The 19621-nt window shown below is 38.8% G+C and overlaps 1 protein-coding gene across 1 annotated transcript in view; it reads left to right on the top strand.

Annotated features, from left to right (window-relative positions):
- Positions 1-4040: 4040 nt before the first annotated feature.
- Positions 4041-19621, top strand: part of ASPG (asparaginase) — a gene marked incomplete at its 5' end in the record, with an annotated part of 23084 nt that continues 7503 nt past the window's right edge. The window contains 6 exons of the mRNA XM_010016891.1: positions 4041-4153; positions 5574-5759; positions 8428-8541; positions 11549-11668; positions 12800-12895; positions 13783-13946. Coding sequence (XP_010015193.1) covers positions 4041-4153; positions 5574-5759; positions 8428-8541; positions 11549-11668; positions 12800-12895; positions 13783-13946 — 793 coding nt within the window. The remainder of the gene's footprint in view (positions 4154-5573; positions 5760-8427; positions 8542-11548; positions 11669-12799; positions 12896-13782; positions 13947-19621) is intronic.

Below are 19621 nucleotides of genomic sequence, written 5' to 3'. Positions count from 1 at the left end.
TAACTTCTGGGAGTGGTGCACATGTACAGGACTGTGTGATGAGAAACATAACTTGCACAGGGGATGAACGGAGCCTGTATGACTGTGCATGTAAATGTGGTACAGCAGCAGAAGGTTAGAAGGCCTTTTTGGGCTTGTCTACCCACCAGTCTCATTAGAGGCTATTCGTCACTGGCCAAGTCTGTGTCTTGGTTGGCAGTTCTAGTTATTTACAGTAAAAAGCCCAGGTCATTTATATATTAAGGCAAATGCCAGCTGTCTTCACTGAAGTGCTTTTGGTCCCCCCCTCCCTTGTAAGTAAGTAGGCATGTTGATTCTTGCATCACCACCATTCAATTTAAATATTAATTTCAGAAGATGTGTGTCGATTGTTTTACAACAAACTGCCAAAAAAGGGGGTCTGTGTTGGTTTGCCTCCTTCAGGAATTTGCACCCATAGGTCGGCCTGCACTCCCCACCCCTTGGCTGTCACCATGAATCGTAATGAGCACTGGGGCAGCTTATATAATGGTAGGGCTCGCCCATAGCCCTGCAGAGAAGGATGAGAAGAAAGCGTTGCTGTTTGTCTGGAGCTCTGCAATCGCAAAAAGCTGTATTTCTTGTTTGATTTCATAACTCGGAGTTCAGTCACCACTCCTAAGGGAGGTGTCGCTCTTAGTTGCTGCTCTCCCATTATAAATTGAAACCTGCATTGTGGCATAGGTGCTGTTTAACAACAGGGTTGTTAAACACAATGGGGGGTGGTGTGTGTTGCTGCTTTCTAGACTGTGTAGAGCTGCTTTTTTTTTATTTTATTTTTAAGCCATATTGATGTTTTTTTTCTGCGCTAGCCATATCACCATAGTGGGGTGTGCATGTGTGTGAGAGAGAGAATAAAGCTGAAGGAGATAAGGATGTAATTTTTTGAGCTGTAATTTTAAAAGCTGTAGTGTTTGGTAGGAAGGGGGAGATTGGAAATAGTGGAGTATTGTTTATGTGATGGTTTTGTTTGGACGAATAAACAAAAAGTCAGTATCTTGAATACAGTCTCCTTGAATAATGCAATCTTTTCTATCACAAGCCATTTTGGATACAGTATATAAATAGCCATTACCTCTTTATATATGTACATTGTTTTACAAACTTCCTTTCTGCCATGCAACACTAGTAGTTAGCTTATGTTTCTTATTCAGGTTTGTATCCGTATTTACATAATGCTGTACACTATATCAGTTAAACTCTTTACAAGCACAGGCCATTGAAGTCATAACAGTCAAAACATACTATTTTCTGTGTTGTACCATAACTGAATATCCCTAACTAGTCTCTTATCCATAGGATAAAAAGCTGTTATGAACACTTCACCTGCTTGTGTCTGAGTTTTTTATTTAAGAACTGTTAGTGATTCCTAAGATTTTTTTATTTGTTTATTTTTTATTTATTTAACAAAAGAAGATTGCTGTGGACTATAGGCTGCAAGACAGCTGGTTTATTCAGTACAATGAAGATACTTGAACTTACCTATGCAACATAAATTTTCTTCCTTTTTACGGATGTAGTCTTTGAGATGGAAGATGCAAAGGGTGTGTTCTAAATTCTTTTCCCCTGCATGGTGCTCTGTCTCACAACAGTTCTGAATAAATCTGAGATGGAGTTGGACTTCTATGCATATTTGTTTGTCTTTGGCTTTTGCATCACACTTGCCTTTTGTTCTGCCTTTTAGACTCGTTTGTCTAATGGAAAACTGTCATCTGTGGAGTCTGCAGTACCAAGCATGTTACATAGGTTGATGGGGTTCATGACCAAGAGAATGTTAACTCAGGGGCAATCTTTGGTGTGTTTTTTTTAATATAGTTTGGAATTACATCACTGTACTATGTCTGCATGCATTACATTTATCTTGAAGAAGATAAGGTTTTTGGTAGAGCATACTCCAAGAGTACAGGTATAGGCCTGGTACAGGTCTGACTTCTGAACCTATCCTCTGATCTCTCTCCTTGGTGTTCTACTTTTGGCAATATCTTAGTGATCCATGCCAAGGCAGGTTCCCTCAGTTCATTCTTCAAGTTCGTTACAGGCATTAGGGATGCTAATAGTTGCCAAACTTAGTAGTATGCTTTTGTGAAGTTTTGGCAGGGACTCCTAGCTTATGGAGAATAAAGGAAAGAAACCTCTAATACAATTTTATTGCCATCCCTTCTTATAGAGGAGCCTGCTTTTAAAGAATTAATCTGGCTGTTAGAAGGTTGAAAGGATTGGATTTATGGCTAAACACTGCTATTCCTAAAGCACAGTGCTCATGAACCAATGTGGTTAGCCAGGCCTGTGAACCTCAAGCAGAACAAACGCACAGCTTTCTGCACTAACCCATGTACATTCTGCATGCCTCTAACTCACTCTGGAAAGCTTATGGAGACCTCTGAGAGCTCCTTGGCTAACTACTAAATCCAACCAGGTGGTTTCAGAACAGTGGTAGCCAGCTTAGCACAAAGAAACAGACTAGAAGTGGTCTATAGTTCTGTTTTCCCGTTCTCAGGGCATTAGGAATCCATGTTTGTCCTACCAGCCAAAGTGTGGCTGGTAGGACAAACTCGATACCATGCCAACTGCTTGTGACTTGTTTAATGATGTATGGTATCTTTAGAAAGAACATACAGTGGCTCTAGTTGCTGACAGGGCACTGCGACAGGAAGGGGAAGTTTGTAAAGTCTTATAGGTGATTGATACGTTTCTGTCCTGACTTAGTGGATTGTGTAGCTTTTCATATCTGTAGTAATGGGGCAATAGAACAGGCTTCAATGGAGACTTTTACTCTGATTTTTTTTGCAAGTGGCTGTCTGCTGATTGCAAGAGATTGCAACAGTAATTGGCGTGAGTAACTCTCCACATGGCTGAAAGCAAGTCAGTATTATGCATGCAGATCTTTTATCTGTCTTGCTGCTTGGGAGTTTCTCTAAAATTTAAACAGCTTAAATCATGATGGGGAAACAGGTAGGTTTATGGTATGGTCTACTTTCATTGAAACATGACACTCTGAGCTGTTGTTGGCTGCTGTTTGTTAAACCTATTTCACTGCCTTGTAGGAGCTGTCAGCCCAATGAATGCTGTGTTCCTACACTGAAGTAGTAAAATTTTGAAATCAATAATGCATGACTTGGTTTCTAATAATGCAACACAAACAAACTATTAGTTAAACAGCTGGCTTCTGGCACTAAATGTATAATCGGAGTTAATTGAATCCTTGCTATTTTATTTAATCGTTAGTAACTACCTAATAAACTCTGGAGGTGATTAGCAGTAACAGTAACTGAATTTGTCATCTCTTATGTCTGGGAAGATGAAGGTCTGTTTTCTAAGCATAAATCCAGGCTGGTATCAGGCCCGCTACATAACAAAGAAGTTCAGGTCAGTGCGTGACAAGTAAATATCTCACCTATGTTAGACCTGCCCAGCGCTCTGTTAGTTGTGGCTTTCTGAGCACTCGGAACTGGGACAGCTGGCACTAACAGGACATGTTCGACATCGTGGACCCATCAGGTCTAGCACTCGGATCGTTTTCATAGCTATCAGACTTCTCTTTAGAAGAGGTTGTAGTAGAGCTCTGCAACTTTATGTCTCATAGATCATCTGTTTCAGTAATGATCACTCAACTAAAATATCCATTTTGGAAACCTTTGCTATAAAATGTTATTAAATTGAAGCAAGCATATATGTTAAATATCTCCTTAAAGGGCAACAACTTAGAAATATTGATGAGTAATACTGATTTACTTCAGAATCTAGACTACTTTGGAATTAAAGCTAAAATATAACAGAGTTGAGCCTGGCCTGGGTGTGGCCTTGAAGACATATTTTGTGGCACCTAATAAAGTGTGTTAGATCAGCTGCTATGGCTGCTGGCTTAAATGGGTCTTCATTACCTCTTTTCAAAAATACATTGTCTTCTGTGAATCCCCTATGTAAGAAACGCTTTTAAAAACACTGCTGTAAGTATGAAGTGCTACAAGTGTACTTAATGTTATATCTTAATATTAAATTTAAAAGGCTATTTCTCTTAACAGTAAACTGGGAAACTGTGTGGAGAGCCAATACCAAAAAGAAATTTCGAGTTCACACCAATATGAACAGGAACGTTGGGCTTCTGCGAATCTTCCCGGGAATCACTGCTGCTGTTGTAAGTGTCACCGCTTCATTTTGGAAGTGGGTGAAGGGATGCTCAATACTTGATCTGTTCGCTCAAGTAGGGAGGCTGCGTTGTTTGTAGCAGTGGTTGGGGCTTTGGAGGGAAGGGAAAGGATCTGTCTTCTTCTGATAAACATTTTTTGGAATATTAGAGCATTTAAAGACTAATTTCGTATGCCATAAACTATTGATAAAAGCTTAATTTTTTGTGGCCATGTGAAATTCTCAACTGCTGCATATTGAGACATATTAATAGATACCTTGTCAAAGAATACACAAAATGGTGGGTGGAAGGGAGAGTGACTATTTCTACAACTCAAGCTTGTTTTTTAAGGTTCATTTTCTTTCACACTGATGGTTAACATGACCCTCAGCATTCTTATAGAGCTGAAAATGAGAAATGGGATTTTGTTGCTGAAAATGAGAAGTGGGACTTTTTTTGCCTTTAGAAATTATTTTGCAGAACTGTGCGTTTAGGTAGATTAGTCTTTAAATTTTTGTCTAATGCTATCTCTGTTAAATTGACAGGTCTTTTGTGGCTGTTGCCATCTTAAATTGAATCCGGTAGTTTAAGCAGCACTCCTCAATTATATTACCATCCTTTTTAGGTGAATATGAACAGATGGAAAGGCAGAGGGGTGGTATATTTGCAATAAAACTCCAACTGCATAGTTAGCCTCATGGGGTCTTACAGTGTATGGCATTTAGCATATGTGATCAGCAAGGAAACATTTAGGTTGTTTAAAATACGTCTTTCTGGGAAGAGGACTCTGCTAGGCATTCACTTACAGTGAGGCACAATAGCTACCTGAGTAACGACTGACCCAGAACATATTAGAGCCTCTTTTTTTTTTTTTTAATCTACCTTGAGTTAAAACAATTAGGTTTTGAGTTAAAAAACTCCAGGCTTCATTAGATCATTCTTTCCTGAAAGGTGAGACACACTCTCTCTTAGGCAGACATTTGTGAACAAAGCTTTTTGCTGAAGTAACAAATGTAGGCAGGGCTGGGGGTTCTAATCTCAAATAATAATTCTACATTTATTTTCTAAGTGTAAATCTTTTTGCTCCACCATTGTGCAACAGTATAGCCTATTAATGGCACTTGAACAGTAGCATCCTGTTTCATACCAAGGTCATGACTGCAGAAAATAGTTTAGTTTAAAATCTATCCCTCTAGGAATTTTAAAGGAAGCTATAGAGTGAAATTCTCATTTTTTTTTAAAGCTTATTCTGCAGTCCCAGTTACTGCAAATGGGGAGCACAGAAGGGCATGAGAAGACTGTTACGCATGAGAGGCTGTAAGACTATATTAGGAATAGACCATTTTCAAAAATGCTATGCCATACATGAAAATCTTAATGTGACTTAAATGCACCTTTCGTCTCTCTTCCCTGTTTTATTTTTAAACAGGTAAAAGCGTTTCTTCAGCCTCCAATTGAGGGCATTGTACTTGAAGCTTATGGAAGTGGCAATGCCCCAAACAACAGAGAAGACTTGCTGGAAGAACTGAAGAAAGCAGCTGAACGGAAAGTAGTGATTCTAAACTGTACCCAGTGCTTACGAGGGTCTGTCAAAACAGTCTATGCAACAGGGCAGGTAAGGATTGTGTAATAATTCCAGACTCTACTGCTGTGTAAAAGAACCATCCCACTGGTACAACTTGATTGTATACTTCTAATAGTCCCAGTATATAAAAACCAATTCATTACCTGTAAAAATATTGCTCATGAAATAACAATATCTGAAAAATCTTAACCTGGAAGCGTTTAAATATGTATCTGCAAACAAGATCTTGTTGCTTCTGGTCCGAATGGTCAAAACAGTCAGCTCAAATCCCAGATACTATAGTGATTGCTTGCTCCTGTTGTGCGCAGCACTCCAGGATACCTGCATTAGATAGGTAGTATCTCCCCTAAAGGGATTCCACTGAGCTAGAAGCTAGCTTAGGGGTCAGATGATCAAATAAAGTACTATTTGATAGGCTAGCAGTTACTTAGCTACAATGTAAGAGCATTAAGAAAGCCTGCAAATGCAAACAATATTCCAAATTTTTTATTTGACTGGAAGTACAACTGAATTGAGTGAGAGAATGGACAACAGTATGTAAGGAAGTGTCTGTCTTGCAGAATGGAAATCAGTTGTGTTTAGCCCATGAAGGCTAGCCTAAAGCAGGCTTTATGTAGATACTGTTAATATTCAGGGTATTTTGTAGTGAGTTTCTCAATTGTGTATTAAGACATGACATCACTGGGACTAATAAGAGCTCAAAGCCATCTAAGAGTATGTGTTGCATGCGGTAGTGTGGAGAAAGCTGGTTTAACTGGCCTTTATAAAAAAACCTAGCCATTAAATATTGAAGAAGCACTGCCAGAGGGTGACTCATCCGCCTGTTTTAGACACCTGGTTTTGTTGGGAGCAACCACCCATCTGGCAGAGCCAGCCTCTTCACTGACTGTAAGGCAAGCCTAGGTACTCTAGTCTGGTGCTGAAACCTGCCTCTTTTAACACTGATTTTGACACAGCTTTAGGTTATATTTGCTTCAAGAACACATAGTCTGTTTTGAGGAGAAAGAAAAGGAGATTGTAAGAGTTTCTTTCCACCTCTTCAGTATCCAAGCTCAGTATTTTCTGATATGGACAGTCATTTGGGTGTTGGTAAAACTTTCGTATAACTTAATGGAGAAGTTTTGAGAAGTATTAACTTTTGCAAAGATCCCATGCTCTGTAGCAAATAGGACAGGAATTCATGGATTATACAGACCACATGGAAAGAAGAAAGCAATTAGGTCAATAAGAGACACCAAATATATTTGAAAAACAACGTGAGAATGAAGCCTAGCTTTTATGTGATCTTCTGCTTGAAATGAACTTCTAAAATGTGTGGAAGGAAGATAAAACATTTTCTATGCTTTGGTTAAAAGATTGTTCAATTAGACACCTCAAAAATGGCTCTTTGCACTCTGGTCCAGACTGTTAGGCTGAATTGAAGGATTCTGCTCAGGTCTTACTGAACTACTGCAAGGCTGTGTGGAAATGGGTTCACTTCTGGCTTCCACTTCTTGTATGAAGCATGTTTTATGTTGCTTCAGCATCTGTTGGTGGAGGCTGCCCTGTTTTCTTGGCATCTTTTGAGAACACTGACAGAGCCAAGTCCTATAAAATTACTTCATGCTGCTTCTTTCATTGCTTTCTCCTTTTCATAAGGAACAGCTCAGTGGAGGAAGTACCATGGACTAATGCTGGGAAGTTGTTGTAATGTTAAGTTTACTTTGATTTTTCTTTAAATAAAATCTTTCACAGGTCTTTGCATGTGGCTAAGCCATTTTTTACTCATTCAGGCTAGCCAGGTGGGTCAGCTCAGTCCCTGGTTTCCCCTGAAGTATTTGTTTTAATTAACTATATGTCTGGCCTCTGATCCATATGCACGGTAGAAACTTGTAATTGAGAGGAATTCAGGTATAGGAAAGAAGCTGGGAAATCCCTTCCTCTTTCTCAAACTGAAAAATCCCTAACAGTCTTTGGCTAGGTCTGCAGTACAAAAAGTATTTCTCAACTTCTTTTTATATGTTTTCCCATGAGAAAACATATATGGGCCTTGCTGACCATGGCAAAAATCCTTCTGCTTTTTGCTTTGTTTCAGATATGTTTGGGTTTTTTTACTACCAGGAAGGTAACTTAAAAAGGACATATTTTTCAGTTGTTCTTGTCAGAAGTGTGTAAATTACATACTGTAATTGTATGTTTTAAATCATACACTGCTAGTGCAGCCTGAAAGGTTCTGAAAAACTCCTGGTGTGAGCACACTGTACTGCTGGACTTAATCCAAAGGAATGCCCCATAAAAGAATGGTAAATATGTCTGTGTGAGAACAGCCTACTTGACAATGTTCAAAATGCCACTGGGTTAAAACAGAGTAACTGCAGCTTTTCAATAAAGGGAATCTGACAACTCTGCAGATAGCTGATACAGAGCTGTAAGCTTTCCCTTTTAGCATAGTAAGTGACCATGGCAAGCGTTTAGTTGAATTCTGATGCATTATTGCATGAAAAGGAATTTAAAGTAAAACTCATCTTTATTCAGCTGGTTTTAGTATTTGCTCAGTATCTGATAACTAAAATTACAGTGGCAGTAGGAGGAGCAAGAGAGTGGAGACACAACTGCATATTGTGTTCTCTGTAGCTACTAGTCATTCATAGAAATTTTCTGTACATGCAGGTATTTCTGAATGCTATGCTAATTGGAATCATTATTCCTTTTTATCCAGACTCTCGCTGATGTTGGAGTAATTCCTGGAGGTGATATGACACCAGAGGCAGCCCTAGCTAAACTGTCATACACACTCAGCAAGAGTAAGCTTAGCTGGGAGGAGAAGAGGCAGGTAAATATTTCAGCGTAACCTTGAAAGGCTTCAACTTTCTCATCTACTGTGCTAACTTCTGTTTAGCTGAATGCCTTGAGCTTCTCTCTTGCATTTAAAAGCAAATGGTTCTAGAGGGATAATGTGAACATGGCATGTTTTTATCCTAAAGGAAAATACTGTTAGGCAAATGAACGTATGTAGATTGGGAGAGAAAAGAATTCTCTGCATAAGTCAGGTAAAACTATCACCAAGCCATAAAAGTGCATCTTGAAAAGGTAGTAGTCTAACTTGGACATTTCTGCACTAAAAACCCGTATGTGGAAATTTACATGTGAGACAGAATCCTAAACCTACTGAAGTCAGCAAAGATCTTGCCATTGATTTTAGCATGGTAAAAGATTTCATCCAAGACTCATTTGCACAAAGCTAATTCTGAAAATAAATATTGCCTACAGCCTCTTTCTTTACAGCATTACTTATGACAGGGTTAGAATTCATTTCTCTAAGAGGAGATACACTTTATAAATACATAAAAAATAGAGGATTATTCTAAGGATCAACTGTAACTGTTTAAAATCACAACCCCTTTAACAATGTTCTTACTGTTCATTGGTGCTCAATCAAGGCTTTTTTCCTCAAATTATATGGTTATATATCATGTTCCTTTTATACAATTGGATAAGGGAGCAGCAGTCTGCAGGAATTCAGGTGTTTCTGTGCTTGTATGCAGTGAAATCATAATCCTGAACTTTGGGAGATGACATCATGATGAGTCACTCGCTAGACTTAAGCACTGCATGCACATGTGTATTTTAGGATGGCGTTTTGTTTTTATTAAAACTGAAAAAAAATGGATCATTATTTCCTGTTCAACATCTTTCAACTAGTAGCAGCTTTTCAGACGAACATATTTGGATATCTAGGATCGTAAGTGGGGTGGCTGGAAGTACCACTTGTCATGCTTAGAAACAATTTCAGACTGAGCTTTCGGTTGTTTGCCAAAGCTCTGGCTCTGAAAAATGAGAGAACGAGGAGCTATGTGGTTTTTTGGTGAGGATAGCAAGAACGTACTATGTGCAAGAACATGCTTGACAGGAGACAAAATGTTGTGTGAAGAGTAATTATATTGCATGTGTTTGTGTACATACGCTTTAGAAACCCAGGCTTTTCACTGATGTCCCTCTAGTACACTCACTGACCCTGGAACAAACTGGCCTGTTTTCTTTTAATGCAGACTTTAATCTTCTTGCACAGAGAATTATTTGACCTGGGACAGGACTGACTTTCCCAGCTGGCTTCCTGCTTAGGTGTGTGAGTTAAAACTTAATTTGAGATCCACTTTGCTGAGGTGAGATAGCTGACTTACTCAGGTGAGGACTTGGAGATAGGATGTTTAAGGTACCACTGGCATATGGTACTCCTGCATCTTCATGTGCTGCGCTTTGGAATGTGCTAGGCAGTTTTTCTTGTGGTGGTACTGGGACCTCCTTTATATGGTTTGAAAAACAAAATAACTTTTGCAATTTCTTTGAATTAAGCAGGATAAGTTTCCTCATTTGACTCATTGTACATGCCCACAAACAATTGTGTTGGCACAACTAAGGAAGCAGCATGCTGCATTGCCTGGGCAGGAATGGGTGGTAGACACCGTAAGAAGAAGAAAGCCTAGAAATATGTTGTCTGTGGCAATATCTTCAGCTAAACATATCACCAAACAATAGTGTCCCAAGAGACGGAAGCTCTCCTGAAGCTGGTGTGGTTATTTTAGGATTCTCTTTCAACACAAAGAAGCAAGGAATGTGCCCCCAGACACATGCAAATGGCTGCAGAGCTGGCTGCAGAGCTGGTAGGACTGAGTAAGGCACACAGGGCTTTCCACTGGCTGCATTTAGCACAGGTGCCAGTTGCTAAGGTTACCTGTGCAAAGCAATGATCTCAACCTGTCAAACTCTTAAAAGTGTGCCAAAGCAGTTGGTATCCTCTGAGTTACATGCATATGGGACTCTTCCAGCAAACAACTACAGTGTTGTCAGCTCTTGGAGGTTTTTTTTTTAATAAAGGGCATGCCTAGACATAAGTGAACCTGGGGCATTCCTCCTTCCAACATCCCATCTGTTTTTTGCAAACTTTCACAATCCTGCTTTTTAAAATTCTAATTGAAATAACTACGTCCTCCTTTATAGCTGCATCAGCAACCTTTTGTGAAACAGTGTCAGTATGTAAAATTGTCAGAATTGAGGAATCCAGCTGCTTTTTCTTACTGACTAGATTCACTCTCTGTTCTCCAGGTTTCCCAGAACCTGTGTTTTGGAGTATTTTCCTTTCTTGAACGCCATATTCAAGCACTTTCTACACATGAATTGGCAGACCTTTTTTTGGTTTGGTTGTGGGTGGTTTTTTTTCCCCTGGTTCCATTATTGGATGCACCTATCCCACAAACTGTTACATGCCTGTTTTAATACTGAATGAGTAGCACTACTGTAGACTCTCTGCATTCAAAGCTGGCTCTATGGCCAAATTTTAACAAAATCTGGGCTAATGAAGCCGTTTGAAAACCCATTGAAATACATGCAGCACTTGGCTTCATTTCGAGGCCTACATACGCAGGCTGTGTAGGAGTATTGAGGTTTGAGATTGCTGGCAAAAGGCAGCATTTCAGAATATTCTGTTCTTCAGCCTCACTCTGTTTATTACTTAGTATTTTTGTGTTTTTAAGTAGGCTGCAGCTACCCCACTGGGGAACTTTTGTCTGCATACACTAAAAAATGGGATGTTCTGTTATGCGCTTATTTTGGTTTCTTTGCTTTGGAAGAATATTTGATGTGCCTGTCTTTCCTCCCTTCCCCTTGTCTTTTTAAACTTGCAGTCTTCATGGAATAGTAACTATTTCTTTAATCTTCTGTCTGCATTCAATTAGTTTCCATAATTCCTCCAAACAATTTTCTAACTTGATCCTAAGGTTTTTTATTAGACTACTACCATATTTTTCCTCTGCTAACAAAGGATTTGATTGCTTGCTTTTCAGATGCTGAGTGAGAATCTAAGAGGAGAAATGACTGTTGTACCCACAGGAGCCAAGATCTCTCTGAGAGATAGCAAGTTTATTCAAGTGATTGCCAAATCTCTAAGTATCAGCAGCAAGGAGGTACACACTTAAATATTTAAAATCAAACTCATGTAAAGCTGTAAACTCAGTTAAATGAACCTAGCTTAAAGATGAACAGCAAAGCTGAAAGAAAATGGAACATTGGAGCTTTTATTATTTTTTTAGTACTGAGTGTCCCAGCTAACCAGTTGGGTTAGGGAGAAAGGACACAATGACAAGCATAGCATTAAAATGATTTTAATTAAAAACATATTAACTCCCCCCCCCCCCCCTTCGCCCCCCATAATTACCCCCCCCCCCCCCCCCTTGCAGCCCCATCTTGAGGTTATTTTTTTGGCTGACTAGTTGCAATAACAAGCTTCAGACAATTGCTGTAATTCAAGCTATCAATGATATCAAGAAGTGCTTAGTATTTTTGTGGTCAAATGTATTGACAGTTTGGAGCAATCCAAATAAGAACGGGCAAAACAGCTTAATTTTACATGCAGTCGTAGAAGGCTGATACTAGCAAAGCACTATACAAGTGTAATTTGTGGTGTTTAGTATTTGTCCCTCCCAACTGGCAAATCAGAAAATATAGTACTGGTTGTAAGATACAAGTATTTGGTTTTCTCTTGGCTTGGTTTCAGGGAAGATGGAATTTTTAGTAGCTAATGAATCCTGAATGTATGGTTCTTCTTCAGTAAGTATGAGAAATGGGAGGATATTTAGGGGTCCCATATAGCTTGTCAGTGGAAGTTTGGAGGTACAGGTTACACAAACGTCTGAGGAATCACATGAAGACAGTTGATCCAGTCTTGAGGAGACTGAACTGTATGGTCTTTTCCAACTCCTACCAGTGCTGTTTCTCTTACTGTACTGATGTGTAACTAGGGCAGTACCGAGATGTTAATTAGTGCACACAGTTTAAATGGTATATGTGTATATATGTATCAGGTTATTGTAGTTTTGCCAGGGAGGAATATAAATTTTATGGATGTGAGACTGACAAAATGTAAAATAAACATAAGACTTCTTTCCTTCCAAGAACTAAATGCTACCATTTTTAAATATCCAAATGACTAATTTGGAAACTTTACATGAAAGCGAGGGCAGCATTTTTATGACTTAGACATCAATCACATTAGAGGCGAGGCAGGTATTAAATGTTTAATTTTATTTGTTTCTCAGGAGTTAGAAGCCGTAAGAGATGCATTAATTCCACCTTTGGCTTGTGCTGCAGCTAAACTGGGGGACATTGATGCACTAAGAGCCATAGCAGAAATGGTAATGTAAAATTAACAGTTTGTACAAAACATTATTTTTTAAATAGAGTTGTAAATGACAGGAGGAAGCTATAATCACTGGTAAGCAACTACCTAAAAATCAAGGTGCTTTGACTAATACAATCAGTTTCAAGGCTTCTCAGTCTTTGCCTTTCAAAACTGGTATGTTCTTTCCTCTATCTGGTTCTCAGCTGTTTACGTTTTCTTTTGAACTGCAAAAATACAGGTAGATTAAAATATAAGTTCTTATCTGCTAACTTTGGAACACTTTAACATGGTTTGTGCTGCTTTTTTTCACTTAACTTTCTTTATGCATATTCATAGTATCCAGCTTTTGAATGTGCATCTGTCATGATTAAAAAAAAAGAACTTGAAAATTATATTGAAGCAAAACACAGTGCAGTGCTAATTCAGGATTTTTGGCCCTCCACATAGCTTGAGCTTGGGTTACACCTGAAAAAAGAAACAGGCATTTCACTGTGTCATCTTCTACACCTCTTTTTTTTTTTTTTTTCTCTCTCTTTGCTTTGGTTTTGAGACTTCAGTAATGGGCCTCAAGTAAGGATAAATGTGTCTTGAAAATAACAATAAACTAAGTCGAGTAAAATTAGCAGACTATAGACACAAAGCTGCTGTGTGGTCTACTGCAATAAAGAGCATATCTGAAGGGGCTGTAATGAGAATACGTGGAGAGGGGAGCATGCAGACAGTGGAATGGATGTCTTTGCTGGTGCTAAAACAATGCTACCAGATAAACTTTTAGTAAATTTGACAAGCTTAACATTTTGGTGGCAGAATTAAAACGTGGTGTATGCATCCACTGTTGAACCTACAACTTCATGTGCAGCCATTATCTTTGTAGTATGCAAAGGATCTGTCCTTTTGTAGGGTGGAAACCTCAGCTGTGGAGACTATGATGGCCGAACTCCACTTCATATTGCAGCCTCTGAAGGGCATTTACCATTAGTTGAGTATTTGTTGACATCTGGTGCAACTGTTTATGCTAGAGACAGATACGGATCTACCCCGCTGATGAATGCGATCAAGTTCAGGTAACAAAATAATTTATACACCGCACTATGTAAAGCTTATAAACGTTCCATCATTTTGGATTTAAAGTCCATAACTGTGTTTTGGTCTTGTTTTGTCTCAGCAAACAAGTAAATGACAGCAGATAAAGTAACAGAAACCAGCTTCATTTCAAAGGATGTGACTAGTGTAAATTAAAAGATTGTTTCAAAATAATACAAAAAGAAAGCCCATGGCAGGGGAGTTGGAACTAGATGATCTTTAAGTCCCTTCCAACCCAAACTATTCTGTGATACTGTGAAAGCCAACAACTTGGCATGCATGCAGAATTTTAGCATAAGGTAACTTATTGCTGCCTTCGTGCCAAGACTTTGTCCATAATTTCAGGACTCCACTCTTTGTTATGAAGCTTCCTTATAAAACAGAGCCAAACTGATCACTCCTTTTGACTGTCAGAAGTGAGCATGCAGGATCAAGAGCTGTTTTCTTTCTGCCCTCCCCTTTCTCATCAAAGCCAGGTTGTTTCAATTGGCACAAAATGTACTAGTAGGTTGGTATGTTTTAATCTTTCCCTTCTACCAGTGCTTTCCTGAGTCTCTTGCTCGGTGACTGGTTGTCTGATTTCTTCTTTCCGCCCACTCCTAATTACATGGGCTGGCTGCATGGCTCTGCCTGCTTTGTGGACTCTGCCTGCTTTGTGGATTTCCTCTTCCTGTTCTTCTGGATGTCAGCAGATCTTGAATGGTAGTCGTGGACATGCAATTTACTGGTCTCTTCCATGTTGTATAGTCCTAAGGAATGGCCATAGCACAAACTATAAAGGCTATCAGTTATCAAAATTTAATTTTAAAACAGTTTATATAGCCTGGGGATTCATAGAGCCATTGGTCTTCTAACGTGTTAGAAACTGCATGCTCTAATCTCCTGTTTCTTTGATCCACTTTCAGTTCCTTATCTCATGCTCAGTCTGTATGATGGCAGGAGAGAAGCTTTTTTCTGTAAAGGAGCTTGAAGTGATAGGATTTTCATGGTCTTCATGGATGTCTGTCCCCAGATATTCTTACAGCTTTCTAATGCTGACAAGTTTACCTGGTCTGTCAGGCTGGAGTTAGCTACGTGGGAGGTCTGACAGTCCTGGTATTGCATTGGCTGCAGGAATAACTTGAAGGCTTTTTCTGTCTAAAAGACCAGATGCAGAAAATTCCAACGGGCTTAATTAACTTGAGACTTGAAGTCCTGTGTGGCCACACTGTGCTGTTGCCATACTTCATGCATGGTCCCCTATGGCTTTGTAGTTGTTGCTATCTTGTGAATATATAAGCCCTTCAGTGACTTTAAAGCAAAAACAAGCCCAACAGCAAATCAAACAAATAACCTCACAGTTGAGTAGAGGTGGCTCTGGTCCAATGTGAGAAAACGCTAAAGCATTAGATACCATTAGAAGTTCCTGCAAATCAGGCACCTACTTTTTTTACCGCACCCATCTACCGCCTGAGGAATTTCACATGAGCTTGTTGTTTGGATTCCTGAGCATTGCCACTCCTATATTAGACTCTTACTATGACTCTTAAGCACTTTAAAACTGCACACCCGTTTTGATATAGGGAATTGTAAAAGGAAACTGCACCATAACCATTTTCAGTTTCTCTTTTTGTTTCTACTGTTGGAGTGAGAGGAAGGGTTGACTTAGAACTAATCTTATAAATGTGTTTTTATGATCTGCTGGGTACTCACACTGCATTGCACGCTGATAAGCATATAAAGGATGATAGTAACGAGCAGACAGCTGTATATGTGCGTAATTAGATACCCACTAAAAAGATTTCTGCTACAGAAATATTTAAATTCTATTTATTAAATAGTTGTGGGCAGAAAAGTGAAGAGATTATCCTGATGCAGTGTAAAAAGAAGCAGAGAGGGAAGGGGGAAAACTGATCTTAATGAGCAGTCAATGCTTTAAACTGTTTAATATTGTAACTTTCTCAATTTTACTGAATATTGCATCATCTTAATCCCATTTTCTGAGAATTAATATTTGTTTAATTGGCATTTAACTGCAGTACAGTATCCACTCATCTTAAAAATAGCTTTCTTCCAGTTTTTTATGTCACATTTCTCAGTAGCTTGCCTTTTAACTTAGCATGCAAACCCATATAATGGTGACTGGTTTCTCTTTTCCATTTAATAATTTGTAAAGATGATCGGAGTTATGTCTCTTAAAAGCTTTTTAACATGACACTGGCAGCAGGTAGACTGGCAACTTGAGCTATATCAATGATAGTCTCTTAATTTTTGTTACTTTAAGGGACCCTGTTGCTTTAGATGGAAAAATGTGGGGTCCCCTTCTAAATAAGAAATAAACGACTGCATTTCTGCTTTTTCATTTGTAACTGCAATTTGCATGTAGTCTCATTCACTTCATGCATGAAGCTCAACAGACCACAGACGTATCAAAATTAGTAGCATTCCTTTAATTTCTTACAGTACCCTCAAGGGATAATTCATTTTCAAAACAATAGAATAATATTTTTTTAATAACAGAAACTCTCTAAGCAGGAAAATGTCTTTTAAAAAAATTGTGTGTATTTAATGTAGTAAAAGTACTTCTATTTACTTGTAGAGTAGTGGTAAAAGATTGAAAATGGAGAGTTGCTCATACAGTGCTGTGAGAACATCAGATTAGAAGCAGTAAAATTACCTCCCACATAAATATGAATTTAAATACTTGATATTTTGCAAGGTTACATTTACATTACTTTGGGAAATCTAAGGCAGAGTGAAAATCTAACCACCACTGACTCCACAAATGCTCTGAAGCCTGTTCTTACAGTATTTGAGCATAAAATTCCCGCTGATATGATGCAGAAAACCAAACAAGTAAAGCTAAGCCGATCTTGCCATAACTACTCCAGTTGCTAGGGGAACAAGCATGAAAAAGAATGAAGCCAGTCAAGTTTGGATGTACATTACACCTGCATTTCTATAAAGAGAGTTGGTAGAAGGTGTGTACCCTAAGGCCCCAATCCTGAAAACTCTTACATGTGTATTAATTTCACATGTGTGATTCACCCCTTTTGATGTTGATTGAGTTCTAATAAGTATCTGCCAAGTCAAGGCCTAAGATGATATGTACTGTACGGCACCTTGACTGCTGTAGAATCCAGAACCCTCATGAGCCCTTAGATTTCATATGCCTTCATATGGAACTCAGAATTCGCTCATAGCAGTGAATGTTGAAGACCACACTGAATAATTTATTTTGCTATTAATCCATTATTTATATATATTGGGGATTTTATCTCCAGTATTATCCATAATGGAATCTAGCAGGGAGGAGACACTAGATACACTTTTTGTCTGTTCATTTTTTTCCTTCAGAGAGCAGATTAATGACAGTGGGTAGTATGAAAAGGCTAACTTAACGTATGCAAAATAGCATTGCTTCTACAGCAATGTCTGACCAAGAGCCACATGTTGGTAAGAAAAGGGAGAGTCAGGAACAGTTCACAGGTGACAACAGCTTCTCATGGTTTTGCTTATCAGATGGGGCTAGACTAGATAAGCAGTTATGCACCTCAGGTTAACATTATGTTGGCCTTCCCTCTATACCTTGGACTTCCATTATCCAGGAGTTGCTCTGCTTTTGTTTTATGTTGTCACCTTAAAATGGGATTTGCATTTGAACTGTTCCCAAGAAGTTCATGGCTCGTGACATCAGCTGAACTTCAGGTCAGCTAAACTGTGATCCTTGTGAGGCTTTTGTAAAGCCACAGGAGAGCAGTTTCTTAGAAAGAAACAACTTGTAAAGACAAATAACTCTCATGTGCCGAAGACATAACAGTATCAGAAAATACACAGCCAGCCTCTTGAAATATGAATAATGCTCTTGTGATAGGTACAAGACAGCAGAAGTAGTACTCTGGATAGGGCTTAAGTTTCTGCAGAATGTAAATACTGTTTGAGTGCAAGTAGGAACAAGCTGTAGTGCAACTTACCTCCCGCACAGTTTTCATGTTGAGTGATGAGAATGTGTGAGGTGGTCCATTTGCTTTCTTGGATGGATCTGTTCTTCATAGTCACAGTACTAAATTTAACACTTTTAAATTGTGCAATACTACTTGTCCTTATTCTTCCCCTCTCTTACCCTTCCCTTGACAAGCAGTGTGGTATACACCACTTCCTCTTCTTCCCACCACACCAAGAAACATGATTTTGAATGTTTCCCAGTCATCAGGACATTGTACTTCTATTTAGAAATGTTTTATTGTAAACATTGTTAGTTTCAATGCTTAAATATTTATTTTATTTCAAATCACTATTTTTCTTTCTTTAAATTTGCTGTATTAAACATATGGGGTAAACACTTCCAGATCTGTCTGTATTGAATTATAGAGTCCTACTCAGAGTAGTAATGGCTGTGTGGCGTAGGTGGGACATAAAATGCTTTCTGGAGGGAATCTCACTACGAGTGAGGAGTAAATAGTTACAATAGGGAGGAAAAACCCCAATCCTGTCTCTTCACTGGAATCCAGGGATGCGGACTTCATCGGGGAGGCAAGATAACACACAACATTACATGCTTTGCTGCCTTTTATCTTTTTGTGCTGTCCCGTAGGGTAGCTTTTATTTTAAAAAACAGTAGTTTCATGCTGTGATTTCAAGCATAAGGTAGGAAATAAGGAATGGTACAGGGCACTCATTGGAGAGTAAAGCAGACACTCCCCATTTTCAGTTCTGTACCCAGTGTGAGCTTGAGTGAACAGGCATATTCTGCTTTAATCTATTTTATGTCAAATTTCTCTTCAGCTAACTACTGTTCTGCTTCAGTCTGAACTAAAAATGTCATATATGTAGAATTCATTCTTCATCACAGATTGAAATGGGAAGCTGTGCTATTATTTGCTGGCTCAGGGAGATTCTTGTGAATGACTAGCCATGTTATATGGGACCCACCTGAAAAACTATTTTAGATAACTGAACAAACCTGCAGCATGTGCTGTTCTAGCAATGCTTTGCCCTGAAACGAAGAAAGATTTTTTTTTTAATTTTTCTGTCAGTTGAAACAAAGTACAATTAAAAAAATCTGTCTGGTAGGTTAAATAACCCGTGTTTGAAAAAGCAAAATGATCCCTATAGCATTTGTACAGTTCTTTGTTAGTTTATAAATTAAGATCTTACATGACACATGTAAGTTTACATAGGCTTAATATGGGTAACTGTAAAGTAACTTCTTATTCTAGATGGAATTTCCTAAAAAGCGGTAGAGATAAGCAGTTTAGCCAAGCTCTAAAATGGAAAGGTCAATGGCTACCTCCAAGAAAATGCAAGTGATTAAGCAGAAAGTATATGTAAACTTACATTTGTTTTTAATTACTACAGCTGAGTTTTTAGCCGATGTATTTCCTATTACAGTAATCATAGAATCACAGAATGGTTTGGGTTGGAAGGGACCTTAAAGCTCATCTAGTTCCAACCCCCTGCCACAGGCAGGGACACCTTCCACTAGACCAGGTTGCTCAAAGCCCCTTCCAAACTGTCCTTGAACGCTGCCAGGGATGGAGTGTCCAGTTTCTCTGGGTAATCTGTTCCAGTGCCTCACCACCCTATGACATGCCTAACTCTATTTTGAAGTGTTATGGTATAGCAGCTTACTTATAAGAGGAACTGTGAAACTGCTCCTGATCTACTGGTGTCACCA

This window comes from Nestor notabilis, unplaced genomic scaffold (assembly GCF_000696875.1).
Source record: "Nestor notabilis isolate BGI_N333 unplaced genomic scaffold, ASM69687v1 scaffold16076, whole genome shotgun sequence".
Taxonomy (NCBI): domain Eukaryota; kingdom Metazoa; phylum Chordata; class Aves; order Psittaciformes; family Psittacidae; genus Nestor; species Nestor notabilis.
This window is presented reverse-complemented; position numbering and strand designations above follow the sequence as displayed.